This window comes from Phoca vitulina, unplaced genomic scaffold (genome assembly GCF_004348235.1).
Source record: "Phoca vitulina isolate PV1807 unplaced genomic scaffold, GSC_HSeal_1.0 scaffold18, whole genome shotgun sequence".
NCBI lineage: Eukaryota > Metazoa > Chordata > Mammalia > Carnivora > Phocidae > Phoca > Phoca vitulina.
The window spans coordinates 6916034-6938788 of NW_022589721.1; the positions used below are offsets into that span (position 1 = coordinate 6916034).

General features: G+C 37.9%; 1 protein-coding gene across 2 annotated transcripts in view; it reads left to right on the forward strand.

The window, feature by feature from the left end:
* Nucleotides 1-11393: 11393 nt before the first annotated feature.
* The window catches only part of PKHD1L1 (PKHD1 like 1), a 152943-nt gene continuing 141581 nt past the window's right edge, over nt 11394-22755 (forward strand). For both annotated transcript variants that reach the window (XM_032415905.1, XM_032415904.1), the window contains exons 1-3: nt 11394-11639; nt 13420-13509; nt 22117-22261. In XM_032415905.1, coding sequence (XP_032271796.1) covers nt 11567-11639; nt 13420-13509; nt 22117-22261 — 308 coding nt within the window. In that variant the 5' untranslated portion in view covers nt 11394-11566. The remainder of the gene's footprint in view (nt 11640-13419; nt 13510-22116; nt 22262-22755) is intronic.

The following is a 22755-nucleotide window of genomic DNA, read 5'->3' on the forward strand; positions in this document are numbered from 1 at the left end:
AGTCACTTACAAGTTCTACCTGACAGTTGCCTATCAACAACACGATTCCTTTCTGCTAGGGATGCTGAGAAGATAATAAAGTATGAGAATCACGAGTGCTCTTCTTAGGAGGCGTAACATAAATTCTAAGTTATGGTAAAGGACTTTACAAGTCCTTATGTGTATAATATATGAGGTACTTCTAGCAATGGTGCTCATAAAACAGTTTTGTGTATAGCATCTATCTCCTGCATCTTATCTCAGGTGTAAACACAGGCTTTCAGCAGACCTGTATAGTGAAAAATCACAGATGTATTCACTGATCAGCTGCCTTTCCTATGTTCCTGACCCAATTCTTTCGTGTTACAGAGACTTTGTAGAGATCTCCAGTCATCTAACCACCCCTTTATCATTACCTTCACTCCATTCATGCTCTCGTTCCCTCTTACCCACTTAGAGTTGATGGTTTATCATTCGAACTCCCTTACAATTACCCTTCACTTCCCTCACCCTTTTGTTCCCAATCACACACAGTCCTGCTTAAATATAACTACCCTGAGAGCTTACTCCCTGCATGCATCTGATCACCTGAACTTTGTTGAAGAAAATTACACAACCTTCTGGTAAGTCCCATTCTAAAATAACAAGTACAACATTCTGAAAGACAGTTAACCTGGACTTATCAAAAATGTTAATGTCATAAAAGAATGAAAGACCAAAAAAATTGAAAAGGGAAAAAACGTCAAGAACTGTTTTATGTTAAAAAGAGAACAAAAAGACATTTGTCTTTAAAGGAATATGTCAGTCTTGATAAATAAAATTATAAAGAATATTATTAGGGCACTCAGAAAATTTTAAATATTGGCTGTAGTATCAGTGTTTTAAATTTGCTGAGTGTTACATTTGTATTCATGAAGAATGACTTTGTTCATGTTGAAGTGTTTAGGGATGAAGTGTTCCATTGTAACTAACTTTCAAATGGTTCAATAAGAGCAGCAAAGGTGTTTGTACTTGATATGGAGAGAGAGAATGACAGAAAATGTGAATCTAAGGGTATACTTAAGGTATAATCTAAGGAAGGGTATACTTATCACAAACAGGCTTGAAATTTTTCAAAATAAAAATTTTAAAGGAAATAATGGTCACAAATCTCAAATGAATACTTTTCACTGCCCTGGAACTCCACTACACTTCCCTAGTATACACTTCCCACTCCCCAAAATGCCTGTTTCACATTCCTCTCCCAGCTAACAACACTGCTTCATGCTTTACCAGGGAACAGCAACAATCAGACAAGAACCCAGCATCAGCCCATGACCAAACCTAACAGCCTTCCTGAATCTGGACCCAGACTTCCAGACTTTCTTCCACTATTGCTCTGAATCCCAACACTCTCTCTTTCTCAGTAATTTCTCTCCTGAGGTTATTCCTCTCTAGACTTTTCCATCAGAAGTTTCTCCCTGTATTGCATCAGCCCTAACAGCAGTAATGTGGCCTGGTATCTTGCATCTTTTATAAAAAACCATGTCTTGGTCACAGATCTCCCTCAAGGAAGAGCCCCATTTCTTTGTTCCCATTCAAAACAAGGAAAGCTGCTTAACTGAGTTGTCTATAGGTACTGTCTCCACTTCTTCTCTCCCACTCACTCACTCAATTTGGGGTTATGGAAATTGTCATTCCACTGAAGATATTCATGTCAAGGTCAAGAGAAAGCACTACCTTAATAACCTCTCGGCAGCATTGATAACAAATGACCACTCCTTCCTCAGACACATTCTTCTCTTGATTTTCATGTTGCAAAACTATCCTACTTTTCTCTTAACTCACGGCTGTTGTCTCTGAGTCTGCTAACTTCTCTTCTTCTAGACTTTGGATTTCTCAAACCCCAATCATGTGACCTAAGTTCTTCTCTGTCTCAGGGGTTCTCGACTGTTTTGTGTTATTTGGCACTCAAGTGAAGCCTGTCAGTTCTTTCTAATAATAATATATTTAAGTGCACAAAATAAAATTCTTAGAGTTACACAGGAAACTATATTAAAATATAATTATAAATATATTTCCAAATAAATGCATGATATTCATCTTTATTAACACAAAAATAAGGCAATGCATTTCAAATATAGCTTAAAATCATGTCTTATTTTCAAAATATCAATTTAAAAGCTACTTAAGTTATATCTTAACGTGTATAAGAACATTAAATGTGAAGTGGTGTTCAACCAGACAACATATATATATATTATGTATACATAATATATATATTATGTTGGACATTCCATCAATTTCAAATTTTTGCTTTAATGGTTATAAGTACTGAAAATATTGATTAGTTAAGACACATATTTTTTTGCAAATGGAATTAAACCTCCTTTAGCTCACGTTGCAAGGCCAGGAAAGCTTGTTTCAAAGAACACCAAGATTCTCAAAGGCTTTTTGAGTTAAATTTCAACTATAATAAGATTTGGTCCTAAGATCAAAGAACATGGTCTAGGACAATACCTTCAATAGAGTTTATAACAGAAAGAAAAGGATTGTGGATCTGTGGTTCAGCTTTAATACTATCAAAGTAACTTCTGAAAGAATCCTCAATAGTTTCCAATTGTCCATAGATTTCCCTTTTTGAAGAAATCGACAGTCATCTGAGGATGAAGCACCTACTGCAGCATTTCAAAGTTTGGCATTCCTGACTAGTTGCTAATCCTAGAAACTATATATATATTTTAAAGTAGAAACCACAATGGACTTGAAATGAAAGCTTTATCTATTCATATGGTTAAAAATAACTGCCAGGTGAGCCAATTCATAGATAAATCATTTTTTTTCAAAGTGTTCCAAACGTGGAGTTTCTTTTCTTTTAGAGAAGTTAAAGCCAACTGTCCTTAATTCAGACATGCATTTAAGTCTTGTTCTCTGGGAAATTCAATGAACTATTTGGTAAAGAGGAACTTCATATTCTGATCCTGTTTTTGACAAATTTATAAATTCAATTATTCAGAGTAATTATCAGAGGATAATGTTGATAACTTTTATGCTTGTTGGTAAAGCTTCTCTCAGGATTGTAAGAATAGTCTTAATTCCTAGCGCATGTCTGTGTTGAAAAACAGAAAGTGGTGACATTATGAGGTGCTACTTTTCCGATGAAGGTAAAAATACTGGGTATATTACATTACCAAGTATTACTGCAATCATGGGAGGACTGTAGTGCTTTTTTTCCAATTGAAGTTTTGTTTGGAGAAATAATCCTTATAAGAAAACAGAACAATAAAACAACTTTTCACATCTTTGAGCCTCTCAACGGTCTTGGTCAGTTCCAACAGAGACTCACAGAATAAGAATTCTTCCAGCCACATACTCCAGGGGAACAGTAAGGAGGCCAAGTTCCTCCATTGCTTGTTTCAAAATTTTACGATATTTTTATAATTCTACCCTGAATGAAAACATTTGACTTGAGAACCTCTCCTAGATTTCTGTTGGTTTGCAACCTTGGGAGCTTCCAGGTAAAATCTGAAATGAGCCTCTCTACATGGAGGGCAAGGAGAGACGGAAGGAAGGGGCAGACCACTCCAGATTAGTAGGCGGAAGTTTTAATAAGCAAAGGAACTTACACAGGAGGCTTGTCTTGGGCAGCAGCAGAACAAGTAGATTTCTGTACTACCTGCTGGAATCTTAAAAGTTTATATGGAGATCTTAACTGGGTTCAGTCATGTATACAGCGCAGACGGTCTCAACAATGCCTCGTTCTTTCGAGGCTGTGTCCCTGTTCCCACTGTTCACACTGTTTCAGGGACACAGAAATGGTGGGCACAGTGTGCATTCCAAGGTTAGGGGAGTGGGTCAACTGGTGGTCACATCCTCTCCATCACCTGCTGCAACAATTTCATCTGTTCCAGTTCAGGAACCAACTTGAACATTTTCAGTGAATATGGCTGAATTAGAGTCTCTCCCATTTTATAGGAGAAAAAAATAATTTGTTAAATGGAAATTCCATTTTGGAAGTATCCTAGCTTTTCATCTTGAGATTTTCTTGCATGAAGAAAGTGCTATTTGTAAGAATTTTTACAAATAAAAACACTGTGGTGGCACGATCCATGAAAGAACTAATTGATGAATATGACTTCATTCAAATTTAAAATTTCTGCTCTGCAAAAGACACGGTCAAGTAATTGAAAAGACAAGCTACAGACTGGGAGAAAATATTTGCAAAAGGCATATCTAAGGACTGTTATGCAAAAATTTATACAAAGAATTTCTTAAACTCAACAATAAGAAAACAAGCAAATTAAATTAAATTAAAACATGGGCCAAAGACCTCACCAAAGAAGATATACAGATGGCAAATAAGCATATGAAAAGTTGCTACACATCATTATTTCATCAGGGATATGCAAATAAATGAGATGCCATGATACACCTATTAGAATGGCCAAAATCCAGAACACGTCAAATGCTGGGGGAGATGTGGAGCAAGAGGACTCCTCCTCATTCATTCCTGGTAGGAATGCAAAATGGTACAGCTACTTTGGAAGACCGTTTGATGGTTTCTTATAAAACTAAACATACGGTAAACCATGTAATCCAGCAATTATCCTCCTTGGTATTTACTCAAATGAGCTGAAAATTATATCCACATAAAAAATGCACATGAATATTAATAGCAACTTTATTCACAATTGCCAAAACTTAGAAGGAACCAAGATGTCCTTCAGTAGGTGGATGGATAAATAACCTGTGGTACATCCAGACAATGGAATATTATTCAGCATTAGAAAGAAATGAGCTATTTAGCTCATTAGAACTTAAAGGGATACTACTAAGCGAAACTTAAATGCATATTACTAAGTGAAAGAAACCAATCCGGAAAAACTACATACCGTATGATTCCAAATATGTGATATTCTGGAAAAGGCAAAAGTATGGAGACAGTAAGAAGATCAGGGTTGCCAGGGATTCTGGGGAAGGAGGGATGAACAGGAGGAGCACAGAGGATTTTTAGGGCAGCAAAACTAGTCTTTTTTAAAAAAAAATTTTTTTATTTAAATTCAATTTAGGTAACATATAGTGTATTATTACTTTCAGGGGTAGAATTTAGTGATTCATTAGTTGCATATAACACCCAGTGCTCATCACATCAAGTGTTCTCCTTAATGCCCATCACCCAATTACCCCATCCCCCACCCAACCCACCTCCTCTCCAGCAACCCTCAGTCTGTTTCCTAGAGTTAAGAGTCTCTTATGGTTTGCCTCCCTCTTTGTTTTTATCTTATTTTTCCTTCCCTTCCCCTATGTTCATCTGTTTTGTTTCTTAAATTCCACATATGAGTGAAATCATATGGTATTTGTCTTTCTCTGACTAATTTCACTTCACATAATACCCTCTAGTTCCATCCACGTCATTGCAAATGGCAAGATTTCATTCTTTTTGATGGCTGAGTAATATTCCATTGTGTGTGCATTGTGTGTGTGTGTATTTTTTTTTTTTACAATTTTATTTATTTATTTGAGAGACAGAGAGAACATGAGCAGGAGGAGAAGCAGAGGGAGAGGGAGAGGCAGACTCCTTGCTGAGTGGGGAGCCTGACACGGGACTCAATCCCAGGACCCTGAGATCATAATCTGAGCTGAAGTCAGATGCTTAACTGACTGAACCACCGAGGCACCCCATGACAGTGATGGCAGGGGGTATATGGGAAGTCTTTGTACCTTCTGCTCTACTTTGTGAACCTAAAACTGCTCTGAAAAATAGTCTATTAAAAAATGACTATATTGGGGCACCTGGGTGGCTCAGTCGTTAAGCGTCTGCCTCCAGCTCAGGTCATGATCCCAGGGTCCTGGGATCGAGCCCTGCGTCAGGCTCCCTGCTCAGCGGGAAGCCTGCTTCTCCCTCTCCCACTCCCCCTGCTTGTGTTCCCTCTCTCACTGTGTCTCTTTCTGTCAAATAAATAAATAAAATCTTTAAAAAAAAAATGACTATACTGTAGCCTTTGTGTCTCATCACATTTAGTACACAACTAATGCACTAGCATCTGAGGCAGGAAGAGTATAGTTATGTTGTTGTGGGTCTGATAATTCCTTTAAGTAGTGATGAGCATAAATGATGTTTCAAGATCTCTCCAACAATTACAATATTATATGAAAATATCTATGATTTCCATTGATATCATGGATCCAACAACACTACTGTGGTTTGTCGTCTATATTAGTAATTGAAGGGAATGCAAAATGAAGCTATAATTTTTTCCCCATCCAAGTTCATAACCGTCTGCCCTCCTGAGATCTTAGCCGCTCTTATGGCTTCAATTCCATCTATACGCTGCTGAATAATTCCACATTTTGTTTACTTAACTTGACGTTTACACTCAGTCTCTAGGAATAGCTAGCGTTTGTTGAGCCCTTACTGTATGCTAGGCACTATTATAAGCATTTTACATTTACTAAGTCATTTACTTCCCAAAAACAACACTATCAGTTAATGTTCTATTCTCATTTTATGTAAAAGGAAACCTGAGGCACAAAGATGTTAAGTAGTTGGTCCAAGGTTTCCCTGTTACTAAGTGGCAGAGTGAAGCATGGAGCCCTGGAAGTCTGCCTCCAAAGCTCATGCTCTTAACCTGTAAGCAACCCTTCTAATCAGCACCTCAGACTCAAGTTGGACAAATCAGGCATCTGGATCACCTACCTTAAACCGTACCTCCTCCAGGCTTTGCATATCATAGTAAATGATGCACCATCCACCTAGGCATTAACACCCCAGACCTAAGATATCCTAGATTTCCCTTACCCCACCACTAACCTATATCCAGGCATCTGCCCATTTCTTAACAATTCCAATACTTCCTTTCTAATTCCATCCTCACCACCTCTAGTCGAGACCGCTACAATAGCATCCTAATCAGTCTTGTGTCCATTCTTGTCCCCAATTTAATCCCTTACCAAGAGTGCACTCTTGATGCACTCTTCCAAATCTACTCTTTCCAAGATTCTTCACCAGCACTTAATGGCCTCCACATTTCTAGATGTTGAGGACCAAACTCTTGCAGTTATATTTTACCCCCTCCTTTTTCCTCTTACCCTACATACTCCTTGTCAGCAAATCCTATCAACTTAGTTCTCAAATATACACACAACCTGACCTCTTTGCACTATCAACACTGTTACCATCCAGGTCCAAGATGCCATTATTCTTGCCTGGATTATTTGCATTTATCTCTGAATTGATCTCCCTGCATCTGCTCTTGCCCTAGTGCAACAAAATAGCATCTGGGTGTTTCTTTGAAAACATAAATTTTAGCTTAATATTCTACAGTGGATTCCCATCTCACTCAGAGTCAAATTCATGATCCTGCATGATTGGCCCCTCCTCCCATTACTTCTCTGACTTTGTGTCTTATACCACTCTGGCTTCCCTGCTCCTTACACATCAAATACACTCCCTCCTCATGGCATTGACATTTGTTCTAAAATGCCTGGAATGCTCTTCTCCCAGATGTCCACGTGGCTAAGTAATTCCCTTTAGACCTTTAGATCTTTACTCAAAATTCACCTTCTCTGTGACAACTTCCTGGTCTTCCTATTTAAAACTGTGTCACACTCAGTCCCACCCCCCACCCCCACACATATATGATATTCTTCCTTGCTTATTTGTTTCTCTCCAGCATGTATCACTTTCTAACATACCATATATTTCACTCACCTATCTTGTTTATTGAGTCTCTCCAGTAAGAATGTATGTTCTGTGAGGAAACAGATTAAAAAAAAATTACTGCCCAATTTCTACTGCCTACCATATTGAATACTTATTGAAGGCATACTAAGAGAACAAACCTATTCCTACAGGTACCTCAATTTGTTCATCATCTCTCACAATTAGGTCTAGATTCAAAATCAGTCTTCCATGCACAGCTCATTTTCCAAGTTAAGTGATTCACAAGTGAACCCTTTATGCCTTCTAGCTCTGCAAGAGTTCTTACTCTTTATCACTTTCTAATTGCTTTTATTTATTTTTTTTAATAAATCGATTCCTTTTTTAAGATTTTATTTTTTTATTTGAGAGAGAGGGAGAGAAGGAGAGTATGTGCCCACCAGGGGGTGGGCAGAGGCAGACTCCCCACCAAGCAGGGAGCCTGACATGGGGCTAGATCCCAGGACTCTAAGGCAGATGCTTAACCAACTGAGCCACCCAGGTGCCCTTCTAATTGCTTTTAAATTGAAGGATCGACAAATTTATAATCTCTCTCTTTTTTCATCATCAAGGCAAGCAGGACCAGGCAAAATAAAAATGGGGATTCCCTCATTCAAAAATTATTAAGGATTTCACAATGGTGCCAGCAGAGCATTCAACAAAGCATGGGGTCTATGAGACCACACATGTCATATGCCCATGATGCTGGGCCTAATAGCGGGGTTTAAAGCTGGACTTTTTTTTTTTTTTTTAACTTACAAAAGCATGGAGTTTAGTGATCAGGAGTTGCCTTTTCATGTCCATGGTCCATGATGAATCTGTGTTATAAAGGTTTAAATATTCTAAAGACTAATATAATTTAAATCATTAGTTATGTAAACTACATAATCACTTTTTCTGGTTCCAAGTTGACTTTTTGGTTATACAAATTTCTATCTAGTTATAATTATTTATTGTCACATTATCCCATCCACTTATGTTAATAATTTAAGGTAAAAAATACCACTGGTGGGATCTTTTGCTAGACATTGACTTATCATATAAATAAGCACTTTTAAAGGGAGAAATGTTAAAGATGCTCATTCATTCAAGAGTTGAGTAAAAATCTATATATGCAAATTATAGTGCTTGGCTTTTTAAGAAATTTAGGCATTATATGACAGGAAAGCAGGATTTTTGCTGATATATCAACTTTTCTAAAGCCAATTAGCCAAATGATCAATTTGCTGAATGACCAATTTGACAAATTTGTCAAATGAATGTAATTTAACATAACAGCTTGAACGAGTTGGTGAAATATATGGAAAAATTATACACACATTTTTAATATTGACTATCACAATTGGATTATGAATTATATATGGATATGTGTATATTTTATATATATATACTTGTTTCATACTTACATATATACATTTATTCATACATATAGAGTTAACTAGTTATATATGCATATTATATGAAACATATATAAGTTACATATATAGTTAACTGGTTATAAGAAGGCTAGCTATAAAGTAAGTAAAGATATCTGAAAGGGACTACTATAATCTGGAAGGGACCATATCGTTAGTATGAATTAAGTAGAAAGATGAAATAGGACAGAGTGGGAATAACCGTATTATATACTAAATATTGTATGACATTTTCTGGTTGATATACTCTGAGGATTTGGTAAAAGAATCTTAAAAATATTAAAGGTTTGGCAAAACAGTAATCAACATAAAAAGGTTCCTAATCACTTATTAATATATCCAAAATGTAGAACAGTTTTCCTCTTTGTTATAAATAACATGGATTCCTTCGACAGCAAAGTCTGCCTATTTCAATGGTTCCTGATTAGAAACCACTCCAGTATATGACATGGGACAAAGTTTTTCACCTACTTCTGATTTATTTCATAGTACCTTTGAATGACATTTCCTACCTTTTTAATACTGAAAACATTTAAAATATTTTAGTATTATCTCACCTATTCTTCATACTGTTTTAATATTTTTTTTTAAAGATTTTATTTATTTATTTGAGAGAGAGAGAAAGAGAGACAGAGAGCATGAGAGGGAGGAGGGTCAGAGGGAGAAGCAGACTCCCTGCTGAGCAGGGAGCCCGATGCGGGACTCGATCCCGGGACTCCAGGATCATGACCTGAGCCGAAGGCAGTCGCTTAACCAACTGAGCCACCCAGGCGCCCCCTTCATACTGTTTTAATTTATAAATTCAAAAGCATCTGAAAAAATCAGAATTTTGAATTAAATTGCCCTTAAATTACTTTTTAATGAAATCATCCAAAATTTAATTTAGGCCAACTTAATTTAATCCTAATTTGAAAGCATCAGAAAGAAATAAAAATTAACCAAATAATTCCAATTTTTATTCCCACATTACATTTTATTTTGGTTTTTGATACTGAAATATATACTTCTACACATTTCACAGCTAATAACTTGGAATGAATATTTTTGTTAATGCTGCTAAATAATTCTTGATAAAGTTGCTAATTATTGCAATACAACATTGCAGTCTTTAAATTTAGTAAATTTGGCAAATAGTTAATCAGCAAATTGGCATTCAACTAGCTGATTTTCTGCTAATTGACCTACTTCCAGATAGAGGAGGGAAGGGTGAGTAGAACCTGCAGGAATACCAATTTTCAGGAAGAAGATGTAAGAGAAAAATATGAAATAGAAGTGATTGGAGAGGTAGGAAGAAACCCAAGCCTCTTCAGAGGAATGGAATTTCAAGAAGGATGTTAACAGTGTCACATGCTGCAGAGCTCCAAGAGTAAGAAGTTCAGTGGTACTTTGCAGGCACTATTTTCGGTAGGGTGGTGACATGGGCAGTCAATCTGCAGAAAATTATGAGATGAATGAAATTAACCAATCTAACAACAACAAAAATTAACCTCCAATGAGATAGATATCAACTCTAGAAGAGCAAGGACCTAATTTTATTATTTTAGAGTTCTCTCTTCTATTTCTACTCTCTTCCCTCCCAACTAGAGTAGTCCGATTTGGTAAATACAAGATGCTGAGTTAAATGTGAATTTTAAATAGACAGCGAATAATTTTTAGTATAAGGATGTCCTAAGTAAGCATTGCAAACCCTCACTAGAAGTGTGCTAAATTGGGGACAATGGAGGGGGTAAGAGCACTGTCTCTGGAGTCACTGCTTGAGTCCTCACTCTGCACTTAGTTATATGGCCGGGGGTAAATTACTCAAACGTTCCTGCCTCAGGCTATAGCTTGGAACAACCGGGATAATAATAGTAATCGTAATTAGTAGTAATAGTAACAGTCCTTTGGGGATTATTGTGAGTTGAAGTCTCTAAAGCATTGGGCGTGGTGTTTGGGACAGGCAGAGAAATCAATACCTCTAAGTATGATTGTCAATTAAGGGAACAGCACTAATTTATATGAATGTGAAGGGGGAAAATGTGTGGGGTTTGTGTATTGGATGGACTTGCAGGTCCACCTGGGGACAGTTAATAGCCAAAGCATGCAGGCAAATGAAAGTATGTAGGCCTAGAATTTTTAAAAAAGGGAGGGGACGGGATTCACGGAAAACTTGCCCACTGATCCCTCTTACGAAAAGGAGTGGAGTCATTACACTTATGGGGACAGCCTTGAAACGTCAGCACCCAGGTTTGAGCGTGGAGGTCTCATGACCATCTGATGACCACAGACCGGTCGGGGCCGGTTCGGTTCTCCAGCGCTGGGGAGTGTATCTGCGTGCAAATCCCAGAGGTGCAGCGGGCCCGCCCGGGGCGGGGCGGGCGTCGGGTGGCGGAGTTCGCCCGCGCGCGTTGGAAGAGTCAGGCGCGCGTGCCAGCCGCGGTCGGCCAGCAGAGCCCGGCACTGGCGGAGGCTGCGAGCGAGCGGCGCGCGCACACTCTGCGCGACTGACGCGGCGATGGGACACCTGTGGCTCTTGGGAACCTGGGGCCTCTGGGGGCTGCTCCTGTGCGCCGCAGACCCCCGCGCAGGTAACTTATCCGGGGCGCCAGGGAGGCGAGCAGAAGTCTGTGCAGACGCAACCCCTGCTCCCGGAGCCGCGGGAGAGGAGGGACTGACTGCCTGGCACCAGCCCTGCGCCAAGGGTGCGGGTGCGGCTGCATGGCGATCCTGGGGACCTCTCTGGGACCCGGGACCTGCAAGGCAGGCGTAACAGACAGACAGAAGAGAAGAGGGATTGCTCTTAAGTCGTAAGAGTTACTGCTTGAATTATGGAACCTCACTGCCCCCACCCACAAGTGACTCAATTGAAAAAGACATTGAAACTTGGCTGGGGATGGAGGTAGGGGACACAATCTGAGTCCGCTCTCTTCTCTTCTTGGGTGCCTTTCCCCCATCGAAGGGAGGACAGTGTCCCCCAGTAGGACAGGAATGGTGTCTGTGGCTGGTGTCAGTCCCTTTAAGGGGCAGCTGCCCTCTGCCTTCAAAGTAATACCCAGGAGAGGGTTAGAAGAGACTGATAAGATAGAAATTGGAGTTGTCCGTTGAGATAAGGGAGGATGAACCTGAGATAGGTGGAGAGCAGCATGGTCTTGGAGATAGGATCCAGAGTCCTCGCTGGAGTTTCCTGCTCTTGGCTGCTCGAAGTTATAAATGTCCCTGAAGCAGGATCAGCCTTGGAACTCTTGGCAAAGTTAGACCCGTAGTACAGAGACATTTGAAGTCCATGCTAAGCTTTTTGCGGGCAGGAATGAACTATATGATTATAATTTTTAACCTTTTCTCATACATCTATTTCAAACAGTCATTTCTATAGCGCTTCTTTTTGTGTCCACTTCAATTTTTCCACCTACTTTGAGAATTGTTACTGAATCTAATAATTACCAAATTTGTACAGCTGAAGCAGAAAACGAACCCTTTTAGCCACTGTGTATCTTTTGAGTTGTCAGAGAAGCAGCTTGCTCACTCCTGTGTTTTGCATAGGCTCCTCCCTCTTTCTGGAACTCTTTCTCTCTCCCATAGTTGGTCCAATCCAGCTATTCATATTTGCCCTCCAAGATGCAGCAGGGACACCCCTTCTTTCAAGAAGCTAGTAGGACCCAAGCAGTGTGGATGAAATGCCCTTTCTTGGTCACCCATGACCTCTGTGCTCTCTTGTCACTCCATACTGTCTAAGCTAAGCTTTTGGAAAGTTGAGACTGTTAACACATTTTTATATCCCCAGGACCCATACACCGTTCATTGAATGAATTAGTGACCATTAGAGTAAGAACTTACTATCATCAGGAGGCTAAAAAGATCCCAGAAATTATCTTTCCTGAAGTCTTACTCTGTCACAGAAAACAATTTCTTCTTAAAACACACCATTAGCTTTTGTACCTGGACTATTCTCTTCCTTTTCATTTATTCTTTGCATTTCTTATGTGCTTTTATAATGAATGACTTATTTCTCCAGCATTGTCTGCTGCTGTGTGGGCTGTTCACTGTAGTTATAGATCTGCAGTTAGTTGAGCAATACATGAAACTAAGGGTTTAATAAATGTTTTATAATATGACAGGTAAAAATGATGAAAATGATCATGGATTATTCCTGCCCTTTGTGGCATCTAAGGTAGTGCTTTGCTATGATTTATTTCCCTGTCAAGTCACTGGTTAGTAGTAGAATCACAAATACAATACGATGTATTTACTTTCAGTCCTATAACCTTCATGATGTTTTTCTTACAACATGGTTAAGATGTGGTACCAAATTTGATGCTTGAATTGAAGTACTTGACGCTTTTACCTTTACTGTGTTTTAATATCTTTCAGATGGCTCTAAAATAATTCCCAAAGTCACAGAAATAATACCTAAATATGGCAGCATAAATGGAGCGACAAGGCTGACTATCAAAGGAGAAGGTACGGTTGCCTTTTTTTTTTTTTTTTTTTTTTGGGTCAACGTTGAGGTATCTTAAAGACTATTTCACATTTGGACATTTATGGTTTAAAAAAAAAATCCACAAGAGTTATTTCTCCATTTGCCCAGAGTAGTAAAACTCTATCCCTTTGACAGCTAACAAAATCCCCAAGAGTCTCTACCATCTGAATTCTTATTATAATTACTTGCTTAATTTAACTCCCAAGATCTGGATTATAATGACTGAACTGAAAGAAATGTCTTTAACCCAACTTTGCAATTATTTGCTTTGTTCTTCATGGGTCTAATAACATTTAATTTATCTTTATATGAAATATAACATTTGGGGGGCCTTGGAGGTAGAATGTTTAATAAGAGGGAATGATGGAGAAATAGAATGTTAATGAAGGCAGAAAGGCAATTGAAAACAAAACTTTGGATCCCTTCTCCTGCCACACAGTCCTTATCAAATGCTTCATCAAAGCATGGGTTATGTATGACTCTTTCTCCTTCCCTGGTCTTGGGAGGAAACATAGCAGGCAAGCAGTGAATTTATTTAATGAGCAACTCTTCCTAAGATTAAATAGAAATATGTGGTTCTTTTAGCCCTAAGGTCTTTGCAATCTAAATAATAGTATTCAGCTTATGAATTTTTGAAGGATAGGAAAGAAAAATATTTAAATACAAAAAGCTATTATTTAGTCTGTAAAATCAAAAGAGAAATGAGGTTTTCGGAGTTAGAATCGACAGAGCAAGATATTTAAGTATTCTGTCAGATATATTGAAATGTCTTTCAATACTTCCAAATAACATTTCTGCTGAATGCAATCTCTCAGTGATACACTTAAAATGGTTTATGCCTCTAAATTGTGAAGAATATATTTTGGATTAAAGTTTGGTTGTCTTTGTCATTGTTTAAACACCCAAAGGCAATGTATTTGTTAAAGACTATTTTAAAAGTGTCTTTATCCATAGTTTCCTTATATTGTGAATTGCTGTTAAGATAGTGTGCTTGAAAGCTATTAGGTTTTTAACAGAGATTTAAAAGCCTTGAGAAAAAGGCCCAGATTAAAAGAAAACAAAACAATACAACCACTCAGCTGTTTCTTTCTGCCTGGAGACCTAAACTCTTTCTGATCCAGGACCCATGGAGTTTAAGTACATAGACCCAGATGGCCCTTAGTTATAAATACAAAACAAAGCATTCTATTCTCAAGGCATTTTGGAAGAACATCTTTATGAATTTAGCTCTAACCTTTGCTCTTTCATGGACTTTCTGAGTCACAATATATCCTTGTCACTGGTGTCGTGGTGAATTTCTAGTGTTCCTATCTGTCTCAATTTCTGAATGCTCTTGACAGAGAATCATACAACAGTTAAATCCTATTGGAATGGCAGATACGTGCATATCCCCAGCCTGATTTGTCTTCCCTCTTCTTGCCTTAACCACACATTGTAGGTGACTAAGAATGTGTTAGCATATGTCTTTCTCAGAGGCTGAGTCTAAATACTATTTTATATAGGTTTTCAGGGCCCATGATATTTACAGAATGTGTATAGAGCAATGTAATTAATTTACAAAACACACCAGACCTCCAAAGCTACATGAATGTGCTACTTGAACAAAATTTATTTGGAGGAACTACATTCACATAATACATCAGAGCTGTCTCGGACCCACACTTCATGTTTAGAATTGCATGCAGAGCTAATTTATTAATCACACAAGAAAATTTTCTAAATGGAATTGTAACTACCAGATGATTACTTAAATAGTGGTCCCATATGACTATAAAAAATGTTTTATTTTTGTAAAAGTCATGATGTAAAAATTAAATGTTCTAGAAATGTTTGACTTAGAAAGTGAGTTCTCTGAGATTCCACCCTCTGGAAAGATCTGTTAGTATTTTGGTGTATCCACGTGACTTTTGGCCATTTCCAACATACCATATTCACTTTTACAGGCAAAAATTTGCTGCTGCGTCACTTTGTTTTAAAGGCTATGCGTCAGGAGCCAAAGCCATAATTTTACAATTACGATCCCCAAGTTAAAGTGTTTTGAGCACTTTATTTCCACGATCATGGAAATGATTGTGTCTCCATCTAAGAGGACTGATTTAATGAGGAGTGTTATCATTTTGATTATTAGTTCTGGAGTGTTTCTAACTTTATACCTGTATTTCTCAATTGTCTTTCTAATAGTTCCCTTTACTTAAAAAAAAATCAATAAGATGGAAGGAGTAGTATTTTATTTTTAGCTTTTTTTTTTCTAGATATTTCCCTATTGCATATGTTTTTATCTAACTGAAGTGTTGAATGATACATTTTTTATAATGTTATGGAAAACACAGGGACTTTGGTCCAGTCTGACTGGTTTTCAGTTCCATCCTTGCCCTTCCCACTCTGTGACTGGGGCAGGTGACTCCCCCAAGCCTCGGCTTCCTCATCAGTAAAGAGGGATATTAATTCCTACCTGTTGGGGCTATTGTGACTATTGAAAAGGATGATGTATCTAAGGTACCCATAGATATTATCTGTTCCATAAATAAGAGCTACTTTATTTTTATCATTTTGTTTTATTTTTATCATTTTTTTGTATTTATGTTATAGGTTTGGTTTCATTCTTTAGGAATCATCCTTCATCACACTGTTCTTTTCTTTCTCATTGTTTTTAATGTTACAACTTTTTGAGTAGGTTTATACTCTCTCACCCCTGCATTTTTTTAACTAGAGAAATCCAAACAGCCTGCATGGTACATGGCAACTGCTGGCTTCAATGACACAGCATTTTCCATGATAGCAGCACAGGCTGCTATCAGAAGAACCAGGTTTGTGTGCCTGGCAAGTCTTGTCTCCAGTGTTTCTGCAAAAGAAAAAAATACATCAACATGCCAGGAATTTCCATCTGAAGCCTCAACCTTTTCTGTATCCAGGGTACACCCAACCCTTCCTGTAATCTTTGTGCTTTGGAGTACTTCCAGAGGTGTCTTCTTTATACCCAATTTTTAATTTAGAATTATACTTTTTTATTGGAATTCTTTTTAGGGATGATTCCTTTGTATTGCTTTTTAACTCTTTGGAATTAGCTAAAAAATTAGAAATATCTCTATAGTTTTTTTAAGCAATATTTGTAATGAGAATATTTACAAATCTTAATGATTTGGCTCATGTTTTTACTTCTGGGAGATAGGTCTATATATATATGACATAAATATGATGTAAAAAATATATATGACATACATATATGACATTAAATATATGTATGTGACATTTAAGTATATATATGACATTAAAACAACTCCTAAGCAAAAAACAGTATCATCTTTTGTTGGTTTTGTTTTTTACAATTGTATTTGTCTCAGGAATGCTGAAGAACAGATCTGTGTTGCCGTACCAATTTTGTGACATGTGCCTAAGAGGGAAATAAATACATGTATCACATCCTGAGCCATCCCACAAGTAAAACTTTCCATACTTTAGTTAGTTGCCAACAGCCCTTCTGTGTATTTCAAACTCAACGTGAACACCAAAGATAAGCAGAAGTTGGCAAAAGGAAAGAGCAGGTTTACAAGTAACTTGCTTTTCTGTGTTTTCCTGTATCTTTTCAAAATTCCATTTTAGCAGTAACTGCTGTCCTAGAATCAAAACTTCAGATTCAATGCAAATATCTTTCACATGTTAAATTGATGCTTATATTTGTACTTTAGCCTATATTGGATGAGTTCTGTTTGGTTATGGTTTGAGCTTAGAGGAAGAAGTGGTGTTTATTAAAATCCCTACCTTTTGTTGAGTTTCTGCTTACTTTTTCTACCTATAAAGGATAGGAGAAGAGCTAAGAACATAGGGTCTGGAGGGAGTTACATATGGTAATGGCTAATAGCTTTATAATGTATGTTTTTAAATATTGTTTTTCTCCGAATTATCACAGGTACCAGGTTGACATCTACAACCTGGATTCGAATCCTAGCCACCCATTTATTTCTGTGTTATTTATCAAAAGGGATGTTAACACTGAACTTAAATTTCAGCATTTTTATGACCGATAATAAGAGCAAATATCAACCGAGCTCTTAACATATGAGCCAAGCACCATGTTATGCAATATAATAATCCTCATTTTGTCTTCCTAACAATCCAATAAGTAGGTGATTATGGTAATTTTCTTTTTTTTTAAATATTTTATTTATTTATTTGAGAGAGGAGAGTGAAAGAGAGCACAAGCAGGGGGAGTGCCAGAGAGAGAAGCAGACTCCCTGCTGAGCAAGGACTCTATCCCAGGACCCTGGGATGACCTGAGCTGAAGGCAGACGCTCAACCTACTGAGCCACCCAGGTGCCCCTAGTCATTTTTCTGATGAGAAAACTAAGAATGAGAGAGTTCATATCTAAAATTTGAAGGCCCAAAGTCATACAATAAGGACATGCCAGAGTGGGATTCGAATCCAGGACGTTAGGGTTCCTTTAAAGAGCACCATCCCAAACAAGCAGCTTTACTAGAGCTAGAGTTTTAGGGGCTTTGGCATTTGATGAACATCTGGCACAGTGAAGTCCTTAAACTAGGACTTATGTTTTTAATGGACCTTTTTAGAATGCTGAAAATGTTCAATAATTAAAAAGCAATCACACCACAATTCAGCCACTTCAACTATTAAAGGTTATTTAATGTGAGCCCATAAGGTAGTAGTGATTTTTTTCTGAAACATACTGCAAAACTTCTTGACAATTGAAAGTCAATACCTAATATTTATTTATTTTTTCTAACATAAGTAATATATATACATAGAATTTAGAGTTAAAGCTACATCTTTCCTGGCTTACTAATTTTAAGTTTATTATTGTACTGTGGAACAATATGCACTGTAGATAATTAAGTTCTGAAATTCAAATAGCTTATAAATTTACATTAATGACATGGATGCAAAGGAAAAAGTTTTCGTAATTTCAAAATATTGTTAGTCATCAATTTGGCAATAGTGGTGTTTTAATGTTAAGCACTTGCGATATTTAGAGAAAAGTAACATTTAAAAACACACATACTTTTACAACTCAGAATTTAGGAATTTTAGATTTTGAAGTGATCAAGGCAAAAATTGTTTATTTACTAACTTAACTTTATTCCAGAAAATATTATAACATTGACAACTTCATAGATTTACTCTGCATATTAGAATATTATTATCTTTTAAACATTTTTATTAGGAGAATATTTAATTATAGGATTTACTCAATGGAACAGTATCCAATTAATCTTTTTTTTTTTTTTTAAAGATTTTATTTATTTGACACAGAGAGAGAGAGACATAGCAAGAGAGGGAACACAAGCAGGGGGAGTGAGAGAGGGAGAAGCAGGCCTCCCGCGGAGCAGGAGCCCAATGTGGGGCTCGATCCCAGGACCCTGGGATCATGACCTGAGCCGAAGGCAGACGCTTAACGACTGAGCCACCCAGGCACCCCAGTATCCAATTAATCTTAACCATAGGTTTTATTTCTTGGGTTTATTTTGAAATTGAATGTTGTTCCAGCAATATAAAATACTTTTATGTGGTATAAAATTACTTAATGGATATTTAACTACTTCCAAATCTAGTTTTGAATTTTCATGTATTCATAGTAAGATTAAAATAATCTTCATCAATCAAAAAATAATTTTTTTTCCTCTGTTTCACATCATCCATTTCTCTGGTTCTGTTGAATCGCACACACCCATTAGCATGCAAACATAAGGCTATTTCACCAACCTGAAAAAAGGCGAGAGCAAAATCATCAGGCTTCCTCTTGCTCCACACCCCCTTCTAACTACCATCCATGTCTCTGCTTCCCTTGATAATAAAACTCCCCCAGAAGGTACCAGTATTTGTTCTCTTCACTGATTATCCTCCAATCTTCTCTTGACCCCATGCCAATCACTGAAACAGCATCTTCTCTGCTGCCCCTTGTCTATACTCTCAGAACAGCAGCTAGTGAATCTTGGAAAGCGTAAGTCATATCATGCCATGTCTCCGTTGTGAAGCCTCCAGTGCTTCCTCACTCAGAAAAATAATCTGAATGCCTCAATTTCTGGTCTCATCTCCTACCACTCTCCTCACACATACTTCTTCAACCATGGTTGCTAATTCTTGAATCCAGAAACATGCTCCCACCACAGGGCCCTGTGAACAGCATGTTCCCTCTATCTAAAATGCACTCGCCATAGGTATTCTCCTGGCTTACTCCTTCCAGAAGGTTTCCTTGACCATTTATGTCACATGCCTCCTATATTCCAGGAATAGGGTTCAGAGATGAGAAACAAGAAAGTCCTGGAAAGAGGCATGTGAAGGTGGTATGAACACAAAACATGCAGATCTATGTCTCAAGTTCATTCCTACAAGAGAGGATCCCCCACAGAGGAAACAGAAGAACCAGGTTGATTGAAGGACTCATCCAGGAGCTTCTCTCTTTGGCTCCCTCAATGCTTGTGCAGTGGGCCCAGGAGCACAGGGGCCACAGGGTGAAGGCTGTGCATGGGTTAACACCATGGACTTTCTTTCACCAAGGCTAAGCTACCCACTGCAGTTGCTGAATAGCTGGCCTGCCAGTAGCAGAGACTAACACTGAGCCCTCAATAGGGGCCATCCCTCAAGAAGTCCACACTTACTTAGGGACAAGTTGACTGCATGACTCCCCTTCTCTCACTGAAAGAACAGAGATACATTATTGCTGGAACAGATACTGACTCCAGATACAGCTTTTGCCTTCTCCATTCACAGTGCCTCTGCCAGGCCCATCTTCTGAGAGCTTCTAGAGTCTGAGTTACTGCCAGGAGACTCCATAAAATAGTGCCTCAGAACAAAGAACACATTTTATAGTGAAAAAGTGATTATGGGCACATGACCGCAAAACCTGTGTCACTCTGAAACATGTGGGCTAGTAGAATGAGGGAATGGTCTATAAAAGGCAAGCCTAAGATACCAGCTTGGGAACATCTTGTGGGATAGGATGCCGGCCTCCATCATATGCCATATGCCTTGATCCCATGGCAGATACATGCTATTCTTTCCCGATAGACAGAACACATGGAGCTGGAAGTGAATGGTTACTCTCAGTCATTATCACTCCCAGTGATCTGGAAACGGCATCTGTGCTTTCTGTCCTTGCAGTTTTAGATTCTGCTGGATTTGGGTCTGAGTTTCCAGTGAGAGAATGCTTTTGCCAGGGATCCCTATATGGGCTCCCACTGAACTGAAACTACCATCACTAACTGATCAGTTTGAATTCATCAAACATAATTAGTAGCCTACCAGAGATAATCAGTTCTGATGATCATGAAGAGGTAGGGTTGCTTTACCTAATGGAGATAGGGAAGAATATGTCTGGAATTCAGGCTATTCCTGGGGGTATCTCTTGGCTTCCATGTCCAGATGACTGTGAATAGGTAATTATAACAACCATAACCTAACAAGGGTAAAGCAGCTAAGGGCTCAGACCCTCAGGTTGAAGGCTGGTGTTGCTCCATCAGCTTAAGTGCTGGTTAAGGGTAAGGAAATCTACAATGGGTGGAAAGAGGGGGTATGGTGAATATTCATTATAGCCTCAGGACCAGTTGTATTTTGTTCCACTAACCCTCTTGTATTAAATCTTTAGCAGAGCTTTTGGCTGGTTACCACCTTGGAGACTTGATACTGGATTATATTTAAAATGTGGGGCATGAGCATGTCCATATGGTGTGAGAAGTCAACTGTAAGAGATGCCTTTTATATTCAGCTTCACAGTCTCTTGTTCTCACCTCTAATTCTAGCCACAGCCATGGCAGATAGTCCCCCATAGACTGTGACTCAGTCTATGCTTGCAGCTCTTGCCTTCTGTTCCCATAGCACGTCTTTGTCTACTCTCCCAGGGCTTCACCTATGCAGTGACATGGGACATTGGAACCCCTATGGCATATGGGCATATGTGCAGCCTGAAAGTGCAGGAGAAGCTATTTCACCTGGAGAACCCCCAACTAATGGGGACAGGATTTGATGAAGAAATGTTTGATTCTTTGATTCCGAGAGGCAGTCCGTATTTTCCTTGGGAGTTTCCAGCAAGATTGTGCTCCAGCTGTGCTCACAGCCCAGGTTTTCTTTCCTCAGGTCTTATTCTCTTTTCTCCCAAAGGGGTCACTACTCAAATAAATCATACGCTTACAAGTCCTCACCTCAGATTTTCCTTTATAGGAACTGAAGGTAAAGATCCCATCCCTTATAAAATACTGTTCCCCTCATCTACTCTTTCTATCCCATTGGGCCTCCTTTTTTTCATAGTAGTTATCCTCAGCAGACATAGCATCTGATGGGGAGGGCGGGGAGAGTCTATTTTCTCCAGCCTCCACACCCTACCACTGGAATATAAGCTATTCAGTTCTGCGCCTGGCAAATAATAGGTTCTCAAGCATTACTTTTGTGAAGAAATGAATTGAAAGTGAGTTTTTAAGCTTCCAAAAAGGATTACAATCATAAGGATAAATATAAAATAGGTTAACTGCTTATTTCAGTACTATTCCTTATTATTTATTGATGATTCAATACTGAATGACAATTGTGAGATCTTTGAAAACAGAATTCTAATAATAATTCAGTGTTTTTACTTTTCCAGGTTTTGCTCAAGCAAACCAGTTTAACTATGGAGTTGATAATGTTGAGTTGGGAAACAGTGTGCAATTAGTTTCTTCTTTCCGATCAATTTCTTGTGATGTAGAAAAAGATTCAAGTCATTCAACTCAAATTACGTGCTATACTAGGTATATTTTATAGTATGTTTATTAAGAGCATTTTTATCATACACATATTAGTATTATATAGTTTTTTATATACTCTGGCTATTATAATATTTTCTGAAGATCAGTTGTTTTTTATTTCATGATGTTTAGACTATTTTATAGCTTTATTATATTCAGTTGTAATGTTCTTTCCACATATTGGCACAATAAAATAAACTCTATATCCTCTCCCAGGTTATTAGAGCTATTATCTTATCATTATTGATCTATTTCAGAAGATAAATGGCTACTATTAAATTGTAATGATGCTCCTCAAAATATCAAAATTATGCTTTCCTGTCCAGTTTGATTACTTTCATTCAAAATTTTGACATAGTCATTAAGATTAAAGATGATCATTTTGTATAGTGACATTTCAAGTTCTTTACCATCAGTCCAAAATGATGTTTGTTATTAACAACTTATGGGAAAAATTAATCATTTTAAATGGCAACTTTTATTTTATTTATTTATTT